The sequence below is a fragment of the Heterodontus francisci genome, chromosome 2 (genome assembly GCF_036365525.1).
Source record: "Heterodontus francisci isolate sHetFra1 chromosome 2, sHetFra1.hap1, whole genome shotgun sequence".
In the NCBI taxonomy this organism is placed as follows: domain Eukaryota; kingdom Metazoa; phylum Chordata; class Chondrichthyes; order Heterodontiformes; family Heterodontidae; genus Heterodontus; species Heterodontus francisci.
Genome location: NC_090372.1, coordinates 132,971,385 through 132,998,897, shown reverse-complemented (window position 1 = coordinate 132,998,897; position 27,513 = coordinate 132,971,385). Strand labels below are relative to the sequence as shown.

The 27,513-nt window shown below is 45.4% G+C and overlaps 1 protein-coding gene across 10 annotated transcripts in view; it reads left to right on the top strand.

Moving 5' to 3' along the window:
- Nucleotides 1-27,513, top strand: part of grb10b (growth factor receptor-bound protein 10b) — a 272,599-nt gene that overhangs the window by 64,315 nt on the left and 180,771 nt on the right. For 6 of the 10 annotated variants that reach the window (XM_068011037.1, XM_068010990.1, XM_068011000.1 and 3 more), the window contains one exon: nucleotides 13,196-13,286. Coding sequence is in view for 8 of the 10 variants with exons in the window: in XM_068010990.1 (XP_067867091.1) it covers nucleotides 13,196-13,286 (91 nt within the window). In the remaining 2 variants the exon portion in view is untranslated. Of the gene's footprint in view, nucleotides 1-10,855; nucleotides 10,969-13,195; nucleotides 13,287-27,513 lie in introns of all 10 variants that reach the window. The other 4 variants (XM_068010950.1, XM_068010957.1, XM_068010940.1 and 1 more) reach the window with 1 other exon arrangement.

Here is a 27,513-nt window from a genome sequence, read left to right as displayed (position 1 = left end):
ACCTGTCACCGTAAACTGGTGCATTCTCTGTGGCAACACCTCGACCAGAGTTCACTTGCCAACAAATCAGCACTCTCTTCTCATACAGTATAAAGTTGTTGTTTCCCTTACATTCGCATTCGTGAGGATTATCCTGATGAGTGCAAGACGAAAAGCTTCGACAGCATGTCTGTATTTTCAGCAATTTACATCCTTCCTTAAATAAGGAGACCAATACTGTACACAGTACTCCAAATGTGGTGTCACCAATGCCCTGTATAGCTGAAGCATAACCTCACTACTTTTGTATTCAATTCCCCTCTCATTAAATGATAAGATGCTATTAGCTTTCCTAATTACTTGCTGTACCTGCAGACTAACCTTTTGTGATTCATGTGCGAGGACACCCAGATCCCTCTGCATCTCACCATTTAGATAATATGCTTTTTTAATCTTGTTGCCAAAATGGACAATTTCACATTTTCCAGCATTCTAATCCATTTGCCAGACCTTTGCCCACTCACTTAACCTATCTATATTCCTTTGTAGCCTCCTTATGTCCTCTTCACAACTTACTTTCCTACCTATCTCTGTCATCAGCAAATTTAGCAACCATACCTTCGGTCCCTTCATCCAAGTTAATTATATAAATTGTAAAAAGTTGAGGCCCCAGCACTGATCCCTGTCGCACACCACTCGTTACATCCTGACAACCAGAAAATGACCCATTTATGCCGATTCTCTGTTTCTTGTTAGCTAGCCAATCTTTTCTCCATGCCAATATGTTACCCCCTACACCATGAGCTTTTATTTTCCGCAATAACTTTTGATGTGGCACCTTATCACATGCCTTCTGGAGATCTAAGTACAGTTCATCCACCGGTTCCCCTTTATCCACAGCACATGTTACTTCGTCAAAGAACTCCAATAGGTTGGTTAAACATGATTTTGCTTTCACAAAACTATGTTGACTCTGCCTGATTACTTTGAATTTTTCTAAGTGCACTGCTAATAACGTCTTTAATAATGGCTTCTAACATTTTCCCTAAGACAGATGTTAAGCTAACTTGGCTGTCGTTTCCTGCTTTCTGTGTCCCTCTTTTGAATAAAGGAGTTACATTGGCTATGTTCCAATCAAATGGAACCTTCACCGAATCTAGGGAATTTTGGAAAATTAAAACCAACACATCAACTATCTCACTAGCCACTTCTTTTAAGGCCCTAGCATGATGTCCATCAGGACCCGGGGACTTGTCAGCCCGCAGCTCCAACAATTTGCTCAGTACCACTTCCCTGGTGATTGTAATTTTCTTTAGTTCTTCCCTCCCTTCCATTTCCTGATTTACAGCTATTTCTGGGATGTTACTTGTATCCTCTATGGTGAAGACCGATGCAAAATACCTGCTCAGTTCATCTGCCTTCTCCTTATTTTCCCTTATTAATTCGCCAGACTCACTTTCTATAGGACCGACGCTCACTTAGTTAACTTTTTATTTTTAAATATCTAAAGAAACTCTTACTATGTGTCTTTATATTTCTCGCCAGCTTCCTCTCGTACTCTAATTTTTCCCTCCTTATTAATCTTTTAGTCGTTCTTTGCTGATTTTTATATTCTGTCCAATCTTCTGACCTTCCACCCATCTTTGCACCATTATATGCTTTTTCTTTAAGTTTGATACGATCTAACTTTTTTAGTTAACCACGGATGGTGGGTCCTTCCCTTGGAATTTTTCTTGTTGGAATGTGTCTTTTCTGTGTATTCTGAAATGTCCCCTTAAATGTCTGCCACTGCAACTCTATTGGCCTATCCCTTAACCTACTTTGCCAGTTCATTTTTGGTAGCTCTTATTTAACTTTAAAATACTAGTCTTAGACCCCCATAGGCTTAAAGGGGGCAGAATTCTTAAAGTGCATACAGGAGAGCTTTTTGAGCCAGCACGTAGAAAGTCCGACAAGAGAAGGGGCGGTACTGGACTTATTCCTAGGGAATGAAGCCGGACAAGTGGTAGAAGTGTCAGTGGAGAACATTTCGGGGATAGTGACAATAACTCTAAAATTTAAGGTAGTTATGGAAAAGGACAAAGATGGACTGGAAATACAAGTACTGATTTGGGGGAAGGCCGATTTTCAATATGTTAAAACGGGATCTGGCCAAAGTGGACTGGGAGCAGCTACTTGTAGGAAAGTCAACATCAGATCAGTGAGAGTCATTCAAAAAGGAAATAGTGAAAGTTCAGGGCCAACATGTTCCCGTAAAGGTGAAGGGTAGGACCAACGAATCCAGGGAACCCTGGGTGTCAGGGGATATAGAGGGTTGGATCAGGGAAAAAAGGAGGCTTATGGCAAATTCAGAGCGCTGAAAACAGCAGAGGCCCCAGAGGAGTATAGAAAGTGTAGGGAGATACTTAAAAATGTAATTAGGAGAGCGAAGAGGGGCATGAAAAAACACTGGCGGGCAAGATAAAGGAAAATCCAAACGCGTTTTCCAAGTATATTCAGGGCAAGAGGATAAGCAGGGTAAGAGTAGGGCCCATTAGGGACCAAACTGGCAATCTGTGTGTGGAGCCGGAGGATATAGGTGAGGTTTTAAATGATTACTTTTCATCTGTGTTCACGATGGAGAAGGAAGATGTAGGTGTCGAGATCAGAGAGGGGGATTATGATATACTTGAACAAATTGGCATTGAAAGGCAGGAAGTATTATCTGTTTGGGTGGGCTTAAAAGTGGATAAATCCCCAGGCCCAGATGAGATGTATCCCAGGCTGTTGTGTGCGGCAAGGGAGGAGATAGCAGGGGCTGATGCAAATTTTCAAATCCTCTTTGGCCAGAGGAGAGGTACCAGAGGACTGGAGGACAGCGAATGTGGTACCATTATTCAAGAAGAGTAGCAAGGATAAACCAGGTAATTACAGGCCGGTGAGTCTAACAGCAGTGGTAGGGAAACTATTGGAAAAAATTCTGAGGGACAGAATTAATCTCCATGTGGAGAGGCAGGGATTAATCAGTGATAGTCAGCATGGCTTTGTCAGGAGGAGATCATGTCTAACAAACTTGATTGAATTTTTTGAGGAGGTGACTAGGTGTGTCGATGAGGGTAAAGCAGTTGATGTAGTCTACATGGACATCAGTAAGGCTTTTGATAAGGTCCCACATTGGAGATGGGATCCAGGGCAATTTGGCAAATTGGATCCAAAACCAGCTTAGTGGCAGGAGGCGGAGGGTGATGATCGAGGGTTGTTTTTGCAATTGGAAACCTGTGACCACTGGTGTGCTGCAGGGATCGGTGCTGGGACTCTTGCTGTTTGTAGTGTACGTGAATGATTTAGACGTGAATATAGGAGGCATGATCAGTAAGTTCGCATTTGACACTAAAATTGGAGGTGTTGTAAATAGTGAGGAGGAAAGCCTTAAGATTACAGGATGATTATAGATGGGCTCGTACGATGGGCGGAGCAGTGGCAAATGAAATTTAATCCTGAGAAGTGTGAGGTAATGCATTTTGGGAGGACTAACAAGGCAAGGGAATATACAATGGTTGGTAGGACCCTAGGAAGTACACAGGGTCAGAGGGACCTTGGCGTACTTGCCGATAGATCACTGAAGGCAGCAGCACAGGTAGATAAGGTGGTTAGGAAGGCATATGGGATACTTGCCTTTATTAGCTGAGGCATAGAATATAAGAGCAGCAAAGTTATGATGGAGCTGTATAAAATGCTAGTTATGTTAGAGCTGGAGTACTGTTAAAGTTCTGGTCACCACATTATAGGAAGGATGTGATTGCACCGGAGAGGGTGCAGAGGGGATTCACCAGGATGTTGCCTCGGCTGGAGCATTTCAGCTATGAAGTGAGAATGGATAGGTTGGGTTGTTTTCCTTAGAGCAGAGAAGGCTGAGGGGGAACCTGATTGAGGTATTCAAAATTATGAGGGTCATTGATAGGATAGATAGGAATAAACTTTTTCCTTTTGCGGAGGGGTCAATAACCAGGGGCCATAGATTTAAGGGAAGGGGCAGGAGATTTAGAGGGGATTTGGGGAAAAGTATTTTCAGCCAGAGGGTGGTTGGAATGTGGAATACACTGCCTGAAGGTGGTGAGGCAGGAACCATCACAACATTTAAGAAGTATTTAGATGAGCACTTGAAATGCCATAGCATACAAGGCTATGGGGCCAAGTGCTGGAAAATGGGATTAGAATAGATAGGTGCTTCATGGCCGGCACAGACATAATGGGCCGAATAGCCTGTTTCTGTGCTGTTTAACACTATGACCCACTCTTCTCTCCCTCAAACTGAATGTGAATTCAGTCATATTATGATCGCTACTGCCTCGGGGTGCCTTCACTATGAGGTCATTAATCCTATCTCGTTGCACAATATCAGGTCCGAGTATAGCCTGCTCTCTGGCTCCAGAACGTGCTGTTCTAAGAAACTATCACAAAAACATTCTATGAGCTCCTTATCTAGGCGATCTTTGTTCATCTGATTTTTCCAATCTCTATGTATGTAGATTAAAATCCCCCGTGATTACTGCTGTACCTTTCTGACAAGCACATATTATTTCTTCCCTTAAAGCTCATCTCACTGTGTGGTTTCTGTCAGGGGGCCTTTACACCACTCCCACAAGTGACCTCTTCCCTTTATCATTTCTCATCTCGACCAAACCGCTTCTGCATTCTGGTTTCCTGAACTTCGGTCATCCCTCTCTATTGTGCTAATACCATCATTAATTAACAGAGCCACCCCTCCATCTTTTCCTAGCTTCCTGTTATGTACTCTTCCATGTTCAGGTCCCAATCTCTGCCATCCTGCAGCCATGTCTCTGTAATGGCTATCAGATCGTACTTATTTATTTGTATTTGCACTATCAGTTCATCTGTTTTGTTTCGAAAGCTACGTGCATTCAGATACAGTGCCTTTAGTTATGTCTTATTAAACATCAGAGGAATGTATGATGGCATTAAGAGAGCTTTTGGGCCAACCATCAAGAAAATCGCCCCCCCTCAAATCTAAATCAGGGGACATAATCACTGACCAACGCAAGCAAATGGACTGCTGGGTTGAGCACTACCAAGAACTGTACTCCAGGGAGAATGTTGTCACTGAAACCACCCTCAATGCAGCCCAGCCTCTACAAGTCATGGATGAGCTGGAAGTACAGCCAACAAAATCGGAACTCAGTAATGCCATTGATTCTCTAGCCAGCGGAAAAGCCCTGGGAAGGACAGCATTACCCCTGAAATAATCAAGAGTGCCAAGCCTACTATACTCTCAGCACTGCATGAACTGATTTGCCTGTGCTGGGACGAGGGAGCAGTATCTCAGGACATGCGCAATGCCAATATCATCACCCTCTATAAACAAAGGTGACCGCGATGACTGCAACAACTACCGTGGAAACTCCCTGCTCAGCATAGTGGTGAAAGTCTTTGCTCGAGTCGCTTTAAACAGGCTCCATAAGCTGGCCAAGCGCGTCTATCCTGAGGCACAGTGTGGCTTTCGTGCAGAGAGATCGACCATTGACATGCTGTTCTCCCTTCGTCAGATACAGGAGAAATGCCGCGAACAACCGATGCCCCTCTGCATTGCTTTCATTGATCTCACCAAAGCCTTTGACCTCGTCAGCAGACGTGGTCTCTTCAGACTACTAGAAAAGATTGGATGTCCACCAAAGCTACTAAGTATCATCACCTCATTCCATGACAATACGAAAGGCACAATTCGACATAGCGGCACCTCGTCAGGCCCCTTTCCTATCCTGAGTGGCGTGAAACAGGGCTGTGTTCTCGCACCCACACTTTATGGGATTTTTTTTTCTCTCCCTACTGCTCTCCCATGTGTTCAAGTCTTCAGAAGAAGGAATTTTCCTCCACACAAGATCAGGAGGCAGGTTGTTCAACCTTGCCTGTCTAAGAGCGAAGTCCAAAGTACGGAAAGTCCTCATCAGGGAACTCCTCTTTGCTGACGATGCTGCTTTAACGTCTCACACAGAAGAGTGTCTGCAGAGTCTCATCGACAGGTTTGCGGCTGCCTGCAACGAATTTGGCCTAACCATCAGCCTCAAGAAAACTAACATCATGGGACAGGATGTCAGAAATGCTCCATCCATCAATATTGGCGATCACGCTCTGGAAGTGGTTCAAGAGTTCACCTACCTAGGCTCAACTATCACCAGTAACCTGTCTCTCTAGAAGCAGAAATCAACAAGCGCATGGGAAAGGCTTCCACTGCTATGTCCAGACTGGCCAAGAGAGTGTGGGAAAATGGCGCACTGACACGGAGCACAAAAGTCCGAGTGTATCAAGCCTGTGTCCTCAGTCCCTTGCTCTCGGGCAGCGAGGCCTGGACAACGTATGTCAGCCAAGAGCGACGTCTCAATTCATTCCATCTTCGCTGCCTCCGGAGAATACTTGGCATCAGGTGGCAGGACCGTATCTCCCAACGCAGAAGTCCTCGAGGCGGCCAACATCCCCAGCTTATACACACTACTGAGTCAGTGGCGCTTGAGATGGCTTGGCCACGTGAACCGCATGGAAGATGGCAGGATCCCCAAAGACACATTGTACAGCGAGCTCGCCACTGGTATCAGACCCACCGGCCGTCCATGTCTCCGCTTTAAAGACGTCTGCAAACGCGACATGAAGTCCTGTGACATTGATCACAAGTCGTGGGAGTCAGTTGCCAGCGTTCGCCAGAGCTGGATGGCAGCCATAAAGGTGGGGCTAAAGTGTGGCGAGTCGAAGAGACTTAGCAGTTGGCAAGAAAAAAGGCAGAAGCGCAAGGGGAGAGCCAACTGTGTAACAGCCCCGACAAACAAATTTCTCTGCAGCACCTGTGGAAGAGCCTGTCACTCCAGAATTGGCCTTTATAGCCACTCCAGGCGCTGCTCCACACACCACTGACCACCTCCAGGCGCTTACCCATTGTCTCTGAAGATAAGGAGGCCAAAGAATTATTTTTGTAACCTCTAGCCTTGTCTGCTGATTTACTCTTAGATTTGTAATCACTGTCCCTTCCTGTCACAGTCCATTTATCTTTTCCCATATTAATACCTTTCTCTTGCCTTGTCCCTACTCTTGGATTTACCACGTCTTTCCAAATTTGATCCCTTGCCCCCACTATATAGTTTGAAACCCTCTCTACTTCCCTAGTTTTGTGACTCGCTAGAACACCAGTCCCAGCACGGTTCAGGTGTGGACTGTCCCAACGGTCCAGCCCCTACTTTTCCCAGTACTGGTGCCAGTACCCCACGAACCGGAACCCATTTCTCCCACACTAGTCTTTGAGCCACACAGTCATTTCTCTAATCCTATTTGCTCTACTCCAATAATCCAAAGATTATTACCTTTGAAGTTCTGCTTAATTTGGTGTCCAGCTCCTCACACTGACAATGCAGAACCTCCTTCCTTGTCGTGCCTATGTCGTTGGTACCTACATGGACCACGACGACTGGATCTTCCCCCTCCCACTGTAAGTTCCTCTCCAGCCCTGAGCAGATGTCCCGAATCCTGGCACCGGCCAGGCAATACAGCCTTCTGGACTCTCGCTCTTTGCTGCAGAGAGCAGTGTCAATCCCCCTCACTCTGCTGTCACCCTACTACCGCTACTTTCCTTATTGCACCCCCCACTTGAATGGCTTCCTGTGCCATGGTCAGTCTGCTCATCCACACTATCGCCCTTGCTCTTGTCCATGCATGCTGCCAGAACCTTGAACTTATTGCTCAATTGCAAGGGCTGAGGCGTCTCTGCTCCGTCCTTCTTGATCCCCTTACCTGCCTGACTCACAGTCACATCCTCCTGTCCCTGACCGCTGACCAAAACAGATTACCCTCTACTAAGGGGTGTGACGGCCTTCTGGAACAAAGTGTCCAGATAACTTTCCACCTCCCCGATGCATCGCAGTCTGCAGCGCAGCCTCCAGCTCAATGACTCTGAGCCCAAGCTCCTCAAGCTGCAGACACTTAGCACAGACGTGGTTGCCATGGATTGCAGTGGCATCCAGGAACTCCCACATGCTGCATCTGTGACAGATCACCTGTCTTGCCATCCCTATTGTACTAAATTAATTAAATTAATTTTTTCTTAATTTATTTATAGTTCCCCTCCTTACCAAACTTCCTCACTTACCAAACTCCCTCTTCACACTTTGCCCTCCAGCAGCACTCAGTGCAGGCAAGCAGCACTGAGAGCCCCCTGAATTTATACCCTCTGAAAACATTGATGTGTCAGCTACCTAATTAACCAGCTGCAGCTACTCAGAGTTTGTATACCCCTGTTTGAAACTGTAAGAAACCTAACTTGCCTCTGAACTTAAGAGTAATTTCACTTAATTGCTAATGTATCAAAACAAAAACTATACTTGAGAGATTAACCTGTAAAATCCACTCACTTACCAAATACCTTTCTTCACATACTGTACTCTCCAGCAGCACTCAGTGCAGACAAGTAGCACTGAAGGTCCCCTGAATTTAAATCAAAGTAAATGTTAGTTAATCTCTTACTGTGGCAAAAGATCAGAAGGAAACTTCAAATTACTGTATCACTAATATGCATTCTGGTATTTTAATTTCACAATTGAGAGAAATCTTTGAAATGAGCGCCCTCTGGTGTACTGATCAATTTGTCATTTAAAATAAAAATTGTGTTTTAGTTGTAGACACGCTAAGGCATTATTAAAGTTTCGGAGTCTGGATAAGGTCAACTAATATCTTATTGTTTACACATCTCTATTTATACTCTCCACAAGCCTCTCTAGCTAGCATCCTTCGTGCTGCTAACCTGTTCTTCCCAAGCCCATTACCATGTGACTGTTACATCACTAGTGTGGGAGGGATTGCTCTGACTGTCTCCAACATCAACGCTTTCAGGTCCTTGTACTACATTTCCCTCCAAGTTTTTATGCATACATTTTCTTTAATATGTGGGAGAAATGGGGTTCGAATTCATGGGGCATTGGCACCAGTACTGGGGAAGGAGGGAGCTGTTCCGATTAGATGGGCTCCACCTAAATCATGCTGGGACCAGAGTCCTGGCGAATCGCATAACTCTGGCTTTAAGCTAAATAGTTGGGGTGAGGGTTCAGTTGCATGGGAAATTAGGAAATCAAAGTTTAAGGAGAAGGGAGAAGTGCAGGTTAGTGATCTGATTGTTAACAGAAAATAAAAGGTAGGGAGAGAACGTGTGAACGTCGTATTGCGCCAAGGAATCATACAAGAGTAGGGAAATTTGATAATAGAACAAACTTAAAGGCTTTGTATCTGAATGCACGAAGCATTCGGAATAAAATTAATGAGTTAACAGTGCAATAGAGACAAATGGGTATGATTTAGTGGCAGTTACTGAGACGTGGTTGCAGGGAAACCAGGTTTGGGAATTGAATATCCAAGGGTACTCAGTATTTCGTAAGGATAGGCAGGAAGGAAAAAGAGGTTGTGTATCTTTGTTAGTTAAGGAAGAGATCAGTGCTGTAGTGAGAAATGATATAGGCACTGGAGATCAAGACGTAGAATCAGTCTGGGTAGAAATAAGCAATAGCAAGGGAAAGAAGTCCCTGGTGGGAATAATCTATAGCTCCACGAACAGTAGTTCTGCAGTGGGGCACAGCATAAACCAGAAAATACTGGGGGCGTGTAAGAAAGGTACAGCAATAATCATGGGTGATTTTAATATGCATATAGACTGGATTAATCAAATTGGCAAGGGTTCATTGAATGTATTAGAGATTGTTTTTTGGAGCAATATGTTGTGGAACCAACTAGGGAGCAGGCCATTCTAGATTTGGTATTATGTAATGAGGTGGGATTAATTATTGATCACATAGTTAAGGATCCTCTAGGGAAGAGTGATCATAGCATGCTAGAATTTCAAATTCAGTTTGAGGGTGAGAAACTAGAGTCCCACACTAGCATTCTAGAGTTGAACAAAGGTAATTACATAGGCATGAGGTCAAATTTGGCCCTAGTGGATTGGGCAGGAAGACTAAAAGGTAGGACAGTTGATGAGCAGGGGCAGATATTTAAGCAAATATTCAATTCCTCCCAACTAAAATATATTCCAGAGAAGAAGAAAGATTGTAGGAGGGGGAAAAACATCCATGGCTAAGCAAGGAAGTTAAGGATAACATAAAGACAAAAACTAAGGCATACCATATTGCAAAGTCCAGTGGCAGGCTGGAAGATTGGGAAACTTTTAAAGATCAACAAAGGGTTACTAAAAAAGTAATAAAAAGAGCAAAGGTAAATTATGGAAGAAAACTAGCGCAAAATATAAAAGCAGATAGCAAAAGCTTCTATAAGTATATAAAAGGGAAGAGAGTAGCTAAAGTGAATGTTGGTCCCTTGGAGGATGTGACTGGGGAGTTAATAGTGGGGAACACAGAAATGGCGGAGACACCGAAATCAGTATTTTGCCTCTGTTTTCATGGTGGAGGACACTAGTACCATCCCAATAGTAACAGGTAATGCAGAGTTTATAGAAAGAGAGGAACTTAGAACAACATCATCACTAGGGATAAAGTACTGAGCAAACTATTGGGATTGAAGGCAGACAAGTCCCCAGGGCCTAATAGCCTGCATCCTCGGGTTTTAAAGGAAGTGGCAGCAGTGATCGTGGATCCATTGGTTCTAATATTCCAAAATTCCCTGGATGCGGGAAAGGTTCCAGTGGATTGGAAAAATGCTAATATAACGTCCTTATTCAAAAAGGAAGGGAGGCAGAAAGTAGGAAACTATAGACCAGTTAGTTTAACATCTGTCGTTGGGAAATTGTTAGAATCCATTATTAAGCAAGTAATAACAGGACATTTAGAAAATCAAAACCCAATTCATCAGAGTCAGCATGGTTTTATGAAGGATGAATCATGTTTGACTAATTTGCTAGAGTTCTTCGAAGATGTAACAAGCAAAATGGATAACAGGGATCCTGGAGATGTAGTATATCTGGACTTCCAGAAGGCATTTGATAAGGTGCCGCACAAATGGTTAATACACAAGGTAAGATCACATGGGGTTAGGGGCAATTTATTAGCTTGGATAGAGGATTGTTTTCTGTTGGTTAGCCAAGAGTCGGGATAAATGTGTCCTTTTCTGGTTGGCAAGATGTAACGAGTGATATGCCACAGGGTTCGGTCCTCAGGCCCCAACTATTTATATTCTATATATTAATGACTTGGATGCAGGGATGGAAGGTACTATAGCCAAATATGCAGATGACACTAAAATAGTAACTGGGAGCGGTGGCCGCTGCTGGGCTTGCAGCCCAGCCGAAGACATGGAGCCTGGGCTACACGTAAGTTAAAGTTGCCTCGCTGGGGTGATCGGTCGCGTCCCGGCGAGGCAAGGGTGGTCGTGTGGGGAGAAGGGGGGGCGTCTTGGGTCCTGAGGGTGGTTGGGGAAGTGGGAGCAGCCCTCAATTGGGCACCCTGTGCCCGTTTGTCAGGGCCCACCCCTGGGGCGCTGAGAGGCTGCCAACTTTCACTGGGTGGCCTTTCACGTCTCCCGGGCACCCGCTTGCCATGGGTAAAATCCCCGTGGAGTTGAACGAAGGCCCTTGATTGGTCATTAAGTGGCCACTTAAGTACCTTGATTGGTCTGGGGCGGGTGGCCGTTTCTCGCCCCTCCACACCCCCCCCCCCCCCCCCCCCCAGCCCCCGGCTCACGTAAAGTAGTGCGGAGGCGGGAGCGGGACGGGAAGGCCTCCAGGAGCCTCGCGCTCAATTTTGTCCCCCTCCCTTCCCCCCCCCCCCCCCACCGGCCACCATCCGGCTCGCTGGGGTCGCGTAAAATTCCGGCCATCGTTCCCACTGGTCGGGGAATCTATAACATGGGGGGCATAGTCTCAGGATAAGGGGTCAATCATTTAGGACTGAAATGAGCAATTACTTCACTCACAGGGTTGTGAATTTTTGGAATTCTCTATCCCCGAGGGTTGTGGATGCTCCGTAGTTCAATACATTTAAGGCTGGGATAGACAGATTTTTGGTCTCAGGGAATCAATGGATATGGCCAGTGGGCAGGAAAGTAGAGTTGCAGCTTAAGATCAACCATGACCATATTGAATGGCGGAGCAGGCTCGATGGGTCATATGGTCGTCTACTGCTCCGTGTTCTTGTGTTCTCCCTAAAAGAATTACCAGTGGCTGTTGCTATACATGTTTCCTTTATGTAGACATGCTATTTCATTTTATCTTTTTTTGAAAGACCAGAATGCACAACAGTATAGTAGGTAAGGCACCAGGTTGGAGGTTGGTATGGGGTGTTCAGCACTGAAGAAAATGGGAAGGTTCTGGGATTCAGCAGCATTCAAATGGGTATTAGATTGTAGTAGCACTCAGATCATGGTCCTGGGAGCTGGCAGCAATATGACAATTAAATGGTAATCAAAAATTATTTGGGCCATTTGGTATGCCTTTCCTTTTAAGAAATTTGCGTTTTATAAGAATTGCAATCAATAAATTTGTATATAATCACATTGAACAGATTTATATAAAGACAGGGCAAACTTGAATCAATTATCAATATATTGCACAAATTTGTAAAAGTCCTGTGCTTTGGAAGGCTTTTCTAGATGTACTGTTCACATAAAATAGATTAAAAACAGAAAATTCAATAACTTGGGTTGGGGTCGTGGGGAGAGACTGAAGTTACCCACAGTCTAAAAATTACTTCTGTGCTTCAGCGATTGTGGCTGACTCCAGATTACTGCCCCCATTTTTATTTGCTCCATGCTGTTTATTCAGTATTGCGGACGGCAATTTTTGCCATACAGCCAGGAGCTACCCATGGACGTGCATATGTCCCCCCCCCCCCCCCCCCCCATTCTCTGTTCTTTTATACACAATTATGGTTTCTACTTATTCCAAAAATTCCCCGCCATTTCTACAAAAGCCAATTTTCCTTGGCTGTGGTATTGTACTTGGTTTTAAAAAAAAATTCTCTTTGCGCAAGCAATATTTTTTAATGGCTGCTCTTTTTATGAGCAGCATTATATACAGTTTTTCACACCTCAAACAGACGTTTGTGCAAGTGTGTTTTTGTTTCACGTGCAATGAATCATGGTGCTAATGAATGCACTTTTAATAAAAAAAATTGTAACAGGATTCCATCATAAAATGTTTACTCTGTCACTGCAAGTAACAATATGGGAGATCTGGTTTGTTTGTGATATTTAAAATACATTTTTAAACATGGCTGTGCATTTATTGTTTGCTTTTTTGTTTCAGGACAATGTCGACCGGGCCCCCCTCAGGCCTGGAGAAGCGATTGGACCTAGTTTTCAAGCAACCTGCAGTCAAAATTCACCTAATCATCAAGGTCAGTATTGGTAGCGTGATTATGATTTTAAAAAAAAATCTCTGGTGAGGGATTGTCAGTACTGTATAATGAAATCTTTGGGACCCATGGCAGAAGTGAGCATTCCGTGGTCAAGAAACAAAATAAGAAAAACAATCACATCATGCCCTCTGTTATGACCTCAGAGCCAGTTATTGTGAAAAATACAAGCTGTGAACCCCCCCCCAGAGCAATTTAACAAATTGCACAACAAGATTTCACGTATTAAGACTTCTTGTAACAACTAAACTAAAAGAAATCCCCAATTAACTAATTAGTACTTTGTAAGTAGCTTATTACGAGTAAAAGAATTTTCTTTACTTATTCAAACACTTGAAAATCTTGCACCCCACTTATACTTTACACAGTCCTTTTTGATTACAAAATTCTTTGCGATTGAAAGTCCCTAAACTCCTTGCAGTTGCAGTGCGTTGAATCTCCCAGACTGAACAAAAATCAGTATTCTCTTTGCTCACTTCTCCAAGCACTTCTGACCCGGACATCTATGGATAATGTGATTTCTGGTGATCCCGTGGACCCTCCGCAAGCTTCGACTCTCTACAGCAGGTTCCAGTGTTCACAACCTTCGGCTGTAAATCTTCAGAGAGCAGGCATTTCTCTCTCTCCAGCTGTCACTGCTGGGTGTCTTCTCTTACAGCTTGCCTTGAGGCCGCACCCTGATGGGTTCCCTTCTTGCATCCTGTTTGAGGCCAAAACCACTGATTCCTTCACTTGTGGCCTCTTTTTCTCCAGAAAGTCTGTAAAATTTATGTGGACTTAAAAGTCAGTAGTTCGTTGTTCTGCTCCAAAATGCAGAGGTCATCAGTCTGCATTCACAAAGGTACTCTGAGCTTTCCATTGTCCCCAGGTGTCAACACCTGCACAGTTCATTTGCATGTTCAGAATTGCTGACTCCTTGTTTTATGACCTGAAAGTCTGGGAAGGTGAAACTTCAGGTGTTAGTGCTGTAATTTCTGTTTTTAGAAGACTGTGTTTGACCTGTAATCTGTGTTATCCTGGTAACCTTTGGCAGAGTTGAGGTAAGGTCAGCTGACTGGACTCCATCTTGAACTTTTAAAAATCACAATTTATTAAGACATAATGCCACAAGGTCCAACATTCATAATGCCCTCTAACATAAGCAGATGAGGAAACTGGTCAGAGGTTGGTTGAATCTCTCTCTTTTCAGTTTTAGGGTCAGCGTTTGAAACTAATGCAAACTGATGAGATGAGAAAGCTTTTATCAGTTGCATTCAATAAATTTGTATAGTTGTACATCTGTACCCTAGTAAACTGATCGCACTTCCATCTATAATTCAGCACAAACTGATGACATTACCTTAAGTGTCATGTGGATAACGGATCTTGCAATTAGAAGGAAAAAATAGATTACCTGGGTGTCAGCCTTGGTTCAATGCTAGCACCCGTACCTCTGAGTCAGAAGGACATAGATTCAAGTGCCACTTCAGAACAAGAGAACAGAACAAAGAACAGTACAGCTCAGGAACAGGCCATTCGGCCCTCCAACCCTGCGCCGATCTTGATGCCTGCCTAAACTAAAACCTTCTGCATTTCCAGGGTCAATATCCCTCTATTCCCATCCTATTCATGTATTTGTCAAGATGCCTCTTAAACGTCTCTATGGTACCTGCTTCCATCACCTCCCCCGGCAACAAGTTCCAGGCACACACCACCCTCTGTGTAAAGAACTTGCCTCGCACATCCCCTCTAAACTTTGCCCCTCTCACCTTAAACCTATGTCCCCTAGTAACTGACTCTTCCACCCTGGGAAAAAGCTTCTGACTATCCACTCTGTCCATGCCACTCATAACTTTGTAAACCTCTATCATGTCGCCCTTCCACCTCCATCGTTCCAGTGAAAACAATCCGAGTCTATCCAACCTCTCCTCATAGCTAATGCCCTCCAGACCAGGCAACATCCTGGTAAACCTCCTCTGTACCCTCTCCAAAGCCTCCACGTCCTTCTGGTAGTGTGGCGACCAGAATTGCACACAGTATTGTAAGTGTGGCCTAACTAAAGTTCTGTACAGTTGCAGCATGACTTGCCAATTTTTATACTCTATGCCCCGACCGATGAAGGCAAGCATGCCGTATGCCTTCTTGACTACCTTATCCACCTGCGTTGCCACTTTGTGACCTGTGGACCTGTATGCCCAGATCTCTCTGCCTGTCAATACTCCTAAGGGTTCTGCCATTTAATGTATACTTCCCACCTGCATTAGACCTTCCAAAATGCATTACCTCACATCTGTCCGGATTAAACTCCATCTGCCATTTCTCCGCCCAAGTCTCCAGCCGATCTATATCCTGCTGTATCCTCTGACAATCCTCATCACTGTCCGCAACTCCTCCAACCTTTGTGTCGTCCGCAAACTTACTAATCAGACCAGCTACATTTTCCTCCAAATCATTTATATATACGACAAACAGCAAAGGTCCCAGCACTGATCCCTGCGGAACACCAGTAGTCACATCCCTCCATTCAGAAAAGCACCCTTCCACTGCTACCCTCTGTCTTCTATGACCGAGCCAGTTCTGTATCCATCTTGCCAGCTCCCCTCTGATCCCGTGTGACATCACCTTTTGTACCAGTCTGCCATGAGGGACCTTGTCAAAGGCTTTACTGAAGTCCATATAGATAACATCCACTGCCCTTCCTTCATCAATCCTCTTCGTCACTTCCTCAAAAAACTCAATCAAATTAGTGAGACACGACCTCCCCTTCAGAAAACCATGCTGCCTCTCGCTAATAAGTCCATTTGTTTCCAAATGGGAGTAAATCCTGTCCTGAAGAATCCTCTCTAATAATTTCCCTACCACTGACGTAAGGCTCACCGGCCTATAATTTCCTGGATTATCCTTGCTACCCTTCTTAAACAAAGGACCAACATTGGCTATTCTCCAGTCCTCTGGGACCTCACCTGTAGCCAATGAGGATGCAAAGAATTCTGTCAAGGCCCCAGCAACTTCTTCCCTTGCCTCCCTCAGTATTCTGGGGTAGATCCCATCAGTCCCTGGGGACTTATCTACCTTAATGTTTTGCAAGACACCCAACACCACCTCCTTTTTGATAATGAGATGACTGAGACTATCTACACTCCCTTCCCTAGACTCCTCATCCACCAAGTCCTTCTCCTTGGTGAATACTGATGCCAAGTACTCCTTTAGTACCTCGCCCATTTCCTGTGGCTCCATACATAGATTCCCTTCTCTGTCCTTGAGTGGGCCAACCCTTTCCCTGGTTACCCTCTTGCTCTTTATATACGTATAAAAAGCCTTGGGATTTTCCTTAATCCTGTTTGCCAATGACTTCTCAGAACCCCTTTAGGCCTCCTGACTCCTTGCTTAACATATTTTAAAATTGGAGCTAGGCCAGTTAGGAGTGAAAAGAGGAAGCATTTTTTTCTCACAGGATAATGTAATTCTGGATTTATCTCCCTAAAGTAAAAGCAAAATACTGCAGATGCTGGAAATCTGAAGTAAAAATAAAGTGCTGGAAATACTCCGCAGGTTTGGCAGCATCTGTGGAGAGAGAAGCAGAGTTGATGTTCACAGACCTGAAACATTAACTCTGCTTCTCTCTCCACAGATGCTGCCAGACCTGCTGAGTATTTCCAGCACTTGCTGTTTTTATCTCCTTAAAGGCTGTGGATGCTGGGTGAATTGAAATTTTCAAGACCCTGATCAATAGATTTTTGTTTCAAAACCTTATGCAAGCATATGGAACAAAAGATAAGTAAATCTAAGTGAGGTACAGATCGGGCTGAATTTTAACAGCCCCTCGACGCCGTGGGTTGTGGCGGGGAGGCCCATAAAATGCTGGCAGGAATGGCCTGCCACAACACACGACGCTGAGAAGGCCACGCCGGATATTAGTGGCGTGGCGGCGGCGGCGAGCCTCGGTGTAGCCCCCCCCCCCCCCTGCTGCATAGCGGTGGAACCTTCATTAAAATATTAAAATGAGAATAATTAAAATGCAGACGAACATACCTGCCAACGGCAGCTATCCATGCCGATTTTACGGCCAACTGGCCGCAACTCGCGTGCCTCCGGAACTCCATTGCAGGAGGAATGAAATTATCAGGGCGACGAGGGGGAGCAGGGAAAACTTCCTATTGGTTGTGAGGATGGTGGGAAGGGGTTGAGGGTCAAAGATACTGAAGCTCGGGGGGGGGGGGAGAAGTTCGTAATTTCAAAAAGTGTATTTTTAGGGGGATAGGTCAATTTATGTATTGTGGCCTCAGTGAGAGAGGGGATTCAATGTTGCATTAAACATGTAGTCATTTTTGTTAGCACACCGGCACCTTTAAATATTTAGATATATTCTTAAGGGCTTGAAGCCCTTTAAAAATGGTGCCGACACTGGACGCTGTTGCCGGGGGCATGGCGGCTGCCCCCTCTACGTCATAGGGGATGGCCGCTCCACCCCCGCCATTTAAATGAGACCCCGTGCGTAATATTGCGGGGGGCATTTCCGTGTTGGAAAGTTGCCGACTTCACAGCGCGCCACCGTGGAGCGAGGTGTGCTGGTAAAATTCAGCCCATCATCTCTGATCTAATTGAACAGAATAGAACAGACTGTAGTGGCTGAATGGCCTACTGTTGATTCTGTATTTCTTTGCGTGTCATAAGATGGTTTCAAAGTAAAACTTTCTTGTCCTGCCCCAGTAATGTCTTGTTTGCATGGTGCAGGAATTTTCACCCCCATTGCCAGGCCTCTTATCCGCATTACCACTTGGGTAAAATCAAATTGTTGAATTATGGGTAGAACATGCTATACGTTTACTAGGAAACCTAACACAATTTAATTTAGATGGTAAAGATTTGTAATTGAGTCAACCTACACTAGCTTTAAATCTGATCCTAAAAGCTGTATTCCAGCCAACTTTTAACCAGTTCCTCCTCCTGTTTGTTTTAGCTGGCATGATCTGAAAGTTTGTCTGATTTTTGATGTTTTGCCTGAAATCAAAATTATTTCTATCGTTAACATGGACTACAAAATCTGACTTCAGTACTTCGGATGAAGGTGTATTTGTACTAATTGTCCAATGACTTGGCAGCATCCGAACTGTGGATATTCTAGCACAGAAATAAGCTATTTGGCTGATCAAGTCTTGGCTAGATTTTCTTCATTGCTTCAAAATGAACATGGGTAGCAACTATCTTAATTCTCCTAGACAGAATTTGAGCTCTGCTTGAGCAGTGGTTTGTGGCAGTGTTCAACATTCTGTTCATCCTGTGTAAAGATTTTTTTTTCTAACCTATTTTTGATCATAAATTTAGAGTCATAGTCATTTAGAGTCAGAAGGAGGCCATTCAGCCCATCAAGTCTGTGCAGGCTCTTCATGGAGCGATCCAGTCAGTCCCACTCCTCTGCTCGATCCCTGTAGTCCTGCAAGTTTATTTCCTTCAAGTGACCATTGAGTTTCCTTTTGAGTCATTTATTGTCTCCACTTCTAACACCCTTGTGGACAGCGAGTTCCAGGTCATTATCAGTTGCTGCTTAAAAAAGTTCTTCCTCATATTCGCCCTGCATCTCTTGCTCAAAGCCTTGAATCTTGTACCATTAGTTAATGGGATCAGTTTTTTCTTGTCTAACTTATCTAAGCTGGTCATTAATCTTGTACACCTCTATCAAATCTCCCCTCAATATCCTTTGCTGTTCGGAGAACAACCCCAGCTTTTCCAACCTAACCCTGTAATTAAGATCCCCAGCCCTGGAACCATTCTGGTAAATCTCCTCCACACCCTCTCAAGGACCATCACCTCTTTCCTGAAGTGTGCTGACCAGAACTAGATACAGTACTCCAATTGGGGTCTAACCAGAGATGTATAAAGGTTCTGCATAACTTCCCTGCTTTCTTACTCCGTGTCTCTATTTATGAAACCCAAGGTCGCATATGCTTTGCTGATCACACTCTCAATGTGTGCTGCCACCTTCAAAGATCGATGCATATGCACCCCAGGTCCCTGTGTTCCTGCAGACTCTTTAGAACTGTATCATTAAGCATATATTGCCTCTCCCTATTCCTTCTGCCAAAATGCATCACCTCACACTCGTCAGTATTAAGTTCCATCTGGCACCCCTCTGTCCATTCTGGTTGATCTATGTCCAGTTGCAGGCAGTTCATATCCTCATTGCCACACCTCCAAGTTTGGTGTCATCGGCAAGTTTTGAGATTCTACTCTGTATTCCAAGATCCAAGTCATTTATATATAGCAAAAAAAGCAATGGTCCCAGCACTGACCCTTGGGGAACACCGCTGTCTACCACCATCCTTCAGTCTGGAAAAACAACCAATTTATGACTTGTTGTTTTCTGTCCTTAAGCCAATTTTTTTTAACCAGTTGGATACTGACACTCCTATTCTATGACCCTCAATTTTGTTAACCAGCCTTTTATGTGGTACTGTTACTACCGCATGGTGATGGGTGTGGGTGGTTCCCACTGTTCAACTCCCACCTGACCACAGCAAATGTTTTTGTTCTTAGGGTTTTAACCTCTTTGTGTTCTATTTATCAAATAAACAGACAGCGATGGGTTTTCTTGTAGGTTTAAAACAGAAGATTAATTATTTATTGAGCAATATGACTTAACCTGAAATTGTGGCAAACGCATGCACTCACTCGTGCTGCGCGCACACACAGACAGAGGAAAAGTGGTAAATGGTTTTAAGTGAAGTAGGGTTTTGGGGTTCATGGTAAACCTGTTGAATTTTCTCTGAGGTTAAATTCTCTTAAGTTGTCCCTCTCTCCCCACTCTGACCCCCTGCAGCCCCCGTATTCATGGAAGATTATGGCAAGCCCTTCCGCTATCTCCACCTCCACTTCCTTTAGCAACCTGGTAATGCAAGCCATCCAGACCAGTTGTCTTACCTACCCTAAGTATAGCTAGCCTTTTCTGTACCACCTTCCTCTCAATTTTTACCCTATCCATTGCCACTACTCTCACTGCTTCTACTGATGTTTTGTCAGATTCCACTTCCTTAGTGAACACTGATACAAAGTACTCATTAAGTATATTAACCTTGCTCTGTGCCTCTAAGCATATATTACCCTCTTTGTCCCTAATATCCTCCACTCCACCTCTTACTACCCACTTACTAGTTACATGCTGGCAGAAAATTTTTGGGTTCCATTTATGTTGACAGCCATTCTATTTTCCTCTTTGCCAGTCTTATTTTCCTCTTCACCTCCCCTCTCAACTATATTGTATCACTTGTATAATGCATGTCAGATGAAGTCGTCACCTTTTTTTTTTGTTTCATCATAATCTCTATCTCCCTCGTCATCCTAGGAGCCCTATTTTTGGTTCCTTACCTTTTGCCCTGTTGGAATGTATCCTCATTGTTTCCACACGTCTGAGACAATAATGTATCAATGTTTACCTTTTAACTTTCCATAATTTTTTTCCAAAAATATACTTTATTCATAAATTTGTAAAAGAAAAGTACATAAAACTGTTCAAATTTCACATTTTGGTAAGTACAATAGAAATCAGATACCTTCGATACAGACCATGAGTTGCCTCACAACTCTTGTCATTCCATTTTATATGCAATGTATAATTTATATGCAAAAACACTTTTGGTGCATACAGCCGTGCGGCAGCTGCTCCAAGCTTTAGGGTGTCCCTCAACACGTAGTCCTAGACCTTGGAATGTGCCGAACTGCAACACTCAGTCATAGACAACTCTTTGCAACCAGCAAGTTTTGGCAGACCAAAGAACGCGTTTCACCGAGTTGATGGTCCTCCAGCAACAGTTGATGTTTATCTCGGTGTGCATCCCTGAGAGTAGCACGTAGAGCACAGAGTCCTCCGTTACGGAGCTGCTCGGGATGAACTTCGACAAAAAACACTGCATCTCTTTCCACAAATGCTTTGCAAAGGCACATTCCAGAAAGATAAAATAAAAGCAAAATACTGCAGATGCGAGAAATCGGAAATAAAAGCAAAGTGCTGGAAATACTGAGCAGGTCAGGCAGCATCTGTGGAGAGAGAAGTAGAGTTAACATTTCAGGTCTGTGACCTTTCATCAGACCTGGCAAAGGTTCAAAAAGAATTGGGTTTTAAGCAAGTGAAGGGAGTTGGGGTGGGGGGGGGGGGGGGGTGGCGGGGAATGGTAGGGAAGAGAATAAAATTGGAGGTGTGTGATAGGGCAGAGGGCAGGAGAGATTAAATAACAAAACTGTCCTGGGACAAAGGCAAAGAGTGTGTTAATGCTTGTGGTGAAAGACAAAGCATTATTTCAGAGTGACTGTTTATAGCGAAATAATGAGCAGCTATGTCTATATGAAAAACAGGTACATGGTTGAAAAAGTAAAATAAAAAGAAAAGTATTTTTTTTAAAAAGCCAGTCATGCTCTGAAGTTATTGAACTAAATGTTCAGTCCGCAAGGCTGTAGAGTGCCTAATCGAAAGATCAGGTGCTGCTCCTCGAGCTTGCAATGATGTTCACTGGAACACTGGAGCAGGCCAAAGACAGAAATGTTAGCATGAAAGCGGGAGGGGGTGTGTTGAAATGGCAAGCAACCGGAAACTCGGGGAGGCCTTGCTTTCGGACTGTGCGGAGGTGTTCCACAAAGCGGTCACCCAATCCGCGTTTGGTCTCCCCAATATAGAGGCGACCACACTGTGAGCAGTGAATACAGTATACTAAATTGAAGGAAGTAGAAGTAAATCGCTGCTTCACCTGGAAGGAGTGTTGGAGCCTTGGATGGTGAGGAGAGAGGAGGTAAAAGAGCAATTCCTCACACCCTTTTTCCTGTAAGGACTCCATCCCATTCTCCAAGTTTCTTCCTCTCCGATGTATCTGTTCCGATGATGCAACCTGCCATAACCGTGCTTCTGACATGTCTTCCTTTTTCCACAACCGAGTATTTCCCCCCTCCCACTGTGGTTGACAGCACCCTCAACCGTGTCCAACCCATTTCCCGCACTTCTCCCCTCTCCCCTCCCTCCCAAAACCGCAACAGGGTTCCCCTTCTCACTTTCCACCCCACCATCGGGGAGGCGGTGACGTACTGGTATTGTCACTGGACTAGTAACCCAGAGACCCAGGTATTGCTCTGGGGACATGGATTCGAATCCCACCACAGCAGAAGGGGGAATTTGAATTCAATTAATAAATCTGGAAGTTAAAGCTAGTCTAATGATGGCCATGATATCATTGTCGATTGTTGTAAAAACCCATCTGGTTCACTAATGTCCTTTAGGGAAGGAAATCTGCCCTTACCTGGTCTGGCCTACATGTGACTCCAGATCCGCAGCAATGTGTTTGACTCTTACATGCCCTCTGAATTCCTTTGTCAAGGGCAATTAGGGATGGGCAATAAATGCTGGCCTGTGAAGCCCACATCCCATGAAAGAATAAAAAAAGACTCCACATCTAAAGGATCATCCTCTGCCATTTCCGCCAAATACATCTTCCCCTCCCCTGCTCTGTCAGCATTCCAAAGGGATCGTTCCCTCCGCGACACCCTGGTCCACTCCTCCATCACCTCGACACCTTGTCCCCTTCCCATGCAATTGCAGGAGGTGTACCTCCTCTCTCCTCACCATCCAAAACCCAAACACTCCTTCCAGGTGAAGCAGTGATTTACTTGTACTTCCTTCAATTTAGTGTACTGTATTCGCTACTCACAATGTGGTCACCTCTTATATTGGGGAGACCAAATGCAGATTGGGTGACCGCTTTGTGGAACACCTTCGCTCAGTCCGAAAGCATGACTCCGAGCTTCCGGTCACTTGCCATTTCAACGCCCCCCCCCCCCCCCCCCCCCCCGCCTGGCCGCTTTCCTGCCAGCATTTGTCTTTGGCCTGCTCCAGTGTTCCAGTGAGCATCAATGCAAGCTCGAGGAGCAGCACCTGATCTTTCAATTAGGCACTGTACAACCTTGTGGACTGGATATTGAGTTCAATAACTTCAGAAATTTTATTTTTCAACCATGTGCCTGTTTTTCATCAAGACAGAGCTGCTCATTATTCCGCTATTGACACTCTCTCTGGACTAATGCATTGTCTTTCACCACAAGCATTAACACACTTTTGCCTTTGTCCTAGGATACCTTTGTTATTTAATCTCTCCGTCCCTATCACACACTTCCCCTTTTGTTCTCTTCCCCACCTAATTCTTTTCAAACCTTTGCCAGGTCTGATGAAAGGCCACAGACCTGAAATGTTAACTCTGCTTCTCTCTCCACAGATGCTGCCTGACCAGCTGAGTATTTCCAGCAGGTTTTGTTTATACATTCCAGAACGAGGTGGTCGCCGGTCTCTTTCCCATCACAGCCACCTTGAGGGCAGCTTGCGGAGGTAGTGAGACTCTGGGCATGCAGGAATGATCTGACGGGGAGGGCCCTTCTCACCACCAGCCAAGCTATGTCTTGGTGTTTGTTTGAGAGTTCTGGCGATGAGGCATTCTGCCAAATGATTTTGGCATTCTGCTCTGGGAACCATCCGACAGGATCCATCTCCTTTTCCCATAGGGCCTTGAGAACATTCCGTGCAGACCGCTACCCGATGGATTTGCAGTCAAAGCTGTTTTTCTCCACAAACTTTCCACGATGAACAGGTGATATGGCGCAGTCCAACTGAATGGAGCATTCAGTGGCAATGTGGCCAGACCCATCCTTCGCAACACCGGGTCAGATAAAACCTCAGCATGTAGTGACACTTGTTGTTTGCATACTGCTGTTCTGCACACAGCTTGATGCAGCCGCACACAAAGTTGGCCATCAGGATGAGGGCAACTTTGGGTACTTTTTTTTTCTCCCCCTTTTACCTAGAGGTTTGAGCATCGTGCCCCTGCGAACCCGGTCCATTTTTCATCTCCAGATAAAATAGGAGATGGCTCGGGTGACTGCCGCGGTGCAGGAGTGGGGTATGGGGGTATGGGCCAGACCTGCGCCACATACAGTAACAACTTGAGCGCCTCGCACCTGATGACCAGGTTCTTACCTGCAATGGAGATAGAATGCTGCTCCAACATGCTCAATTTATATTTTACCATGGCTTTTCGCTCCTTCCAGTTTTTACCGCATGCCCTAGCCCCTCTGAAACATATCCCCAGAACCTTCAAATAATCTGACCTGACGGTGAAGCATCAGTTCGCCCAATTCCCAAAGAACATGACCTCGCTTTTGCCGTGATTTACTTTGGCTCCCGAGGCCAGTTCGAACTGGTCGCAGATGCTCATCAGCCTGCGAATGGACAGCGGATCTGAGCAGAAGGCGGTGACATCATCCATGTACAGAGAGGCTTTGACCTGAGTGCCTCCGTTGCCTGTGATTGTCACCCCTCTTATGCCTGCATCCTTCCTAATGGATTCAGCAAAACGTCCGATACAGCAAACAAACAAGACAGGGGAGAGAGGACAGCCCTGTCTGATACTGGATTTGATCGGGAAACTCTCTGATTCCCACCCATTAATTGAGACTGTGCAACTGATTATGTAGAGCAGTTTGATCCAGCGGATTCCCTCCCCAACCCCATTTTGCAGAGCACATCCATCATATCCTGTCAAAAGCCTTCTCCTGGTCCAAGCTGATGAGGCAGGTATCCGCCTCCCTGTCCTGCACATTGGCGATCGTATCCCTGAGTAGCGTGAAGCTATCAGAGATCCTCCTGCCAGCTACAGTACAGGTCTGATCAGGGTGAATCACCAACTCCAGAGCAGATCTGACCCAACTGGCGATGACTTTGGATAGAATCTTGTAGTGTACAGTAAGCAGTGAGATGGGCTGCCAATTTCTGATTTCTGCCCTCTCCCCCTTCCGCTTGTAGATGAGGTTGATGATGCCTTTCCTCCTGGATTCTGACATGCTGCCGGCCAGAAGCATATTCTCGTACACTTCCAGCAGGTCTGGGCCAATCCAGTCCCACAAAGTTGAATGCAACTCAACTGGCAAGCTGTCGCTTCCAGTAGTTTTACTCGTCTGACTGCCTTTGTCAGCTCGTCCAGAGTTAGCTGTTAGTACGCGGGAGAGTCTGGACAGTCATCTAAGACCTCTGTGATAGAGGACAGGAAGGATTGGGAGGCTGTGCTGTCCGTGGATTTCATGTCGTACAGCCCAGCATAAAAGGAGTTGTTGATACTCAATGTGTCAGACTGCGATGACGTTACTGAGCCGTCCTGTTCCTTCAGCTGCTGATCACAGAGCACTCTGTGCACCTTTTGGAAGAAGAAACGCGAGCACGTCTCATCCTGCTCAATGGAGCGGACTGTGAACTGGAAGATGATCTTGGAGGCCTCCGTGACAAAGCATGAGGTCTTCTGGCTGTTCGCCTCTTGGAGATAGATCCTCCTTGACCTCGACCCCCATCGACTGCAGCAGGAGCAGATTCTGCATTCTTTTCTGGAGTCTGGACATTGTCCCTCTGTCTCACCCTCTGAACACCTTTGAGGATATAGAACCTCATGATGTTTGCCTTGATCGCTTTCCACGAGTGCGCCAGAGACTCAGAGGGGTTTCAGGGTTCTCCAACCTTTGTAATCCCTTTTGAGTTCCTCAGTGTTCTTCGGCAGTTTTATGTTCAGCTTCCATGTCCTCCTGCCAACCCGCTGGTCATCCTGTAAGTGACAATCAGCCAGTAGGAGGCAGTGGTCAGAGAAAAACGGGCTTGACCTCGGTGGATCTGACCGTGGAGGCATGGGACACAAACAAGAAATCAATCCTGGAACGGGCAGACCCCCTCCAGTCTTGACTCGGTGTATCTTACACTGTGCTCCATCCGCAGGGTTTCTGAAGACATCGTTCAGCTTGGCATCTTCTACTGTTTCTATTAGGAATCTGGATGTAGCATCCAGTTTGCTGATGTCACTGCCTGATGGTCCAGCTGCATCGATGATGCAGTTGAAGTCACTGCCTAGAATGACCGGCCTGGACGTCGCCACAGCAGTGGGAGCTGCGGAAGGACAGTCAGCTGTTCACCATATTTGGACCAGGGTGTACATGTTGATTAACCGAAGCGCAGCATTGGTGTATGTTTCCTCTGCTACGAGAAGGCGACTGCCCACTGCCTCCTTAACTTCAGAGATGAAGTTGCCTCCCACAGCAGAATACCCAGGCCAGAGGAACAGGAACCATTTCCCCCTGACCAGATTGATGACCCATGGGACTACCACCTTGACCATTGCCTGTAAGTGCTGAGATGCAGTATCACCCACTGCTGCAAAAATAGCAGGTCAGTCTTGACATTGACCGGGTAACCTCAGGTCGAAACACATCGCGTAGTGGATGTAACACTACACCCATTAATAGAGGCAATTTTTAAACCCATTTTAGATTATACATTCAAATGTCTATGCAAGTTTCAGCTCCTGGGTGTGCTCCTGCAATACTTGTGGCGGTTAAGAAATTGTCCACAGCCGTTGGGCTGAGAAAACAGATATGCTGTACCACAGGAGAGTTGTACCGTTTGAGTGACGTCAGGGGGGTGAGGAGAGGGTATGTATTCGGGAAGAGTTTCCTTGTGTTCAGGTGGTCGTGTATTTTCATGTTGCTCCTCGCCGAGGCTTTTGCTTCTCCCGGTTTCTTGGAGCTGGGGGGCGCTGGTTGCATTGCTGCTACTGGTGTCCCGAAACGGGTGTTCCTTGGGTCCTTCACTGCTTCCAGTGTTTCTCGGCTTGGGGCCATTTGTCTCCTCTGTCTGCTCAGTGTTTTGCCGCTTCTTTTGTTGGCTGCCCTCCTGCCCTTCCTCATCAGAGGAGGAACAGCCACTGGTATCTATCAGGGGCATCAGCCGCTTCTTGCTGTTACTTTGCAGGGTGGCTTTCCCTTTCTTTTCTGTCGTCGTCTTTGTATATTTCCTTGTAACTATTTTCCACTCTCCTTCTGGTACTGCCTCTTCCATTGAATCTGCTTTCTCTGGAGGAAACAGAGGGGTTTGTGGCCAATTTCTGAAGTGTACTTCGAGCTTTGTTTGCATGCCATGCTCTCTTTTCCATTACCTTGTGCACTAGAGGTGGAGGGTGGGGTGGGCGAATCTCCATCGCAGCAGCCCTGGTTGTTGCGCCTCCCTTTATGGCCTGCGCATAGGTTGCAGAGCATTTTGGGCAGGCCTTGTAAAGATGGCCACCTTCCCCACACAGGTTGCAGCACTTGCTGTCTTTGCAGTCCTTTGTCAAATGCCCTTCCTGCTTGCAGTTCCGGCAAAAGGTTGCACTGCAGTTGACTGCCAAGTGAC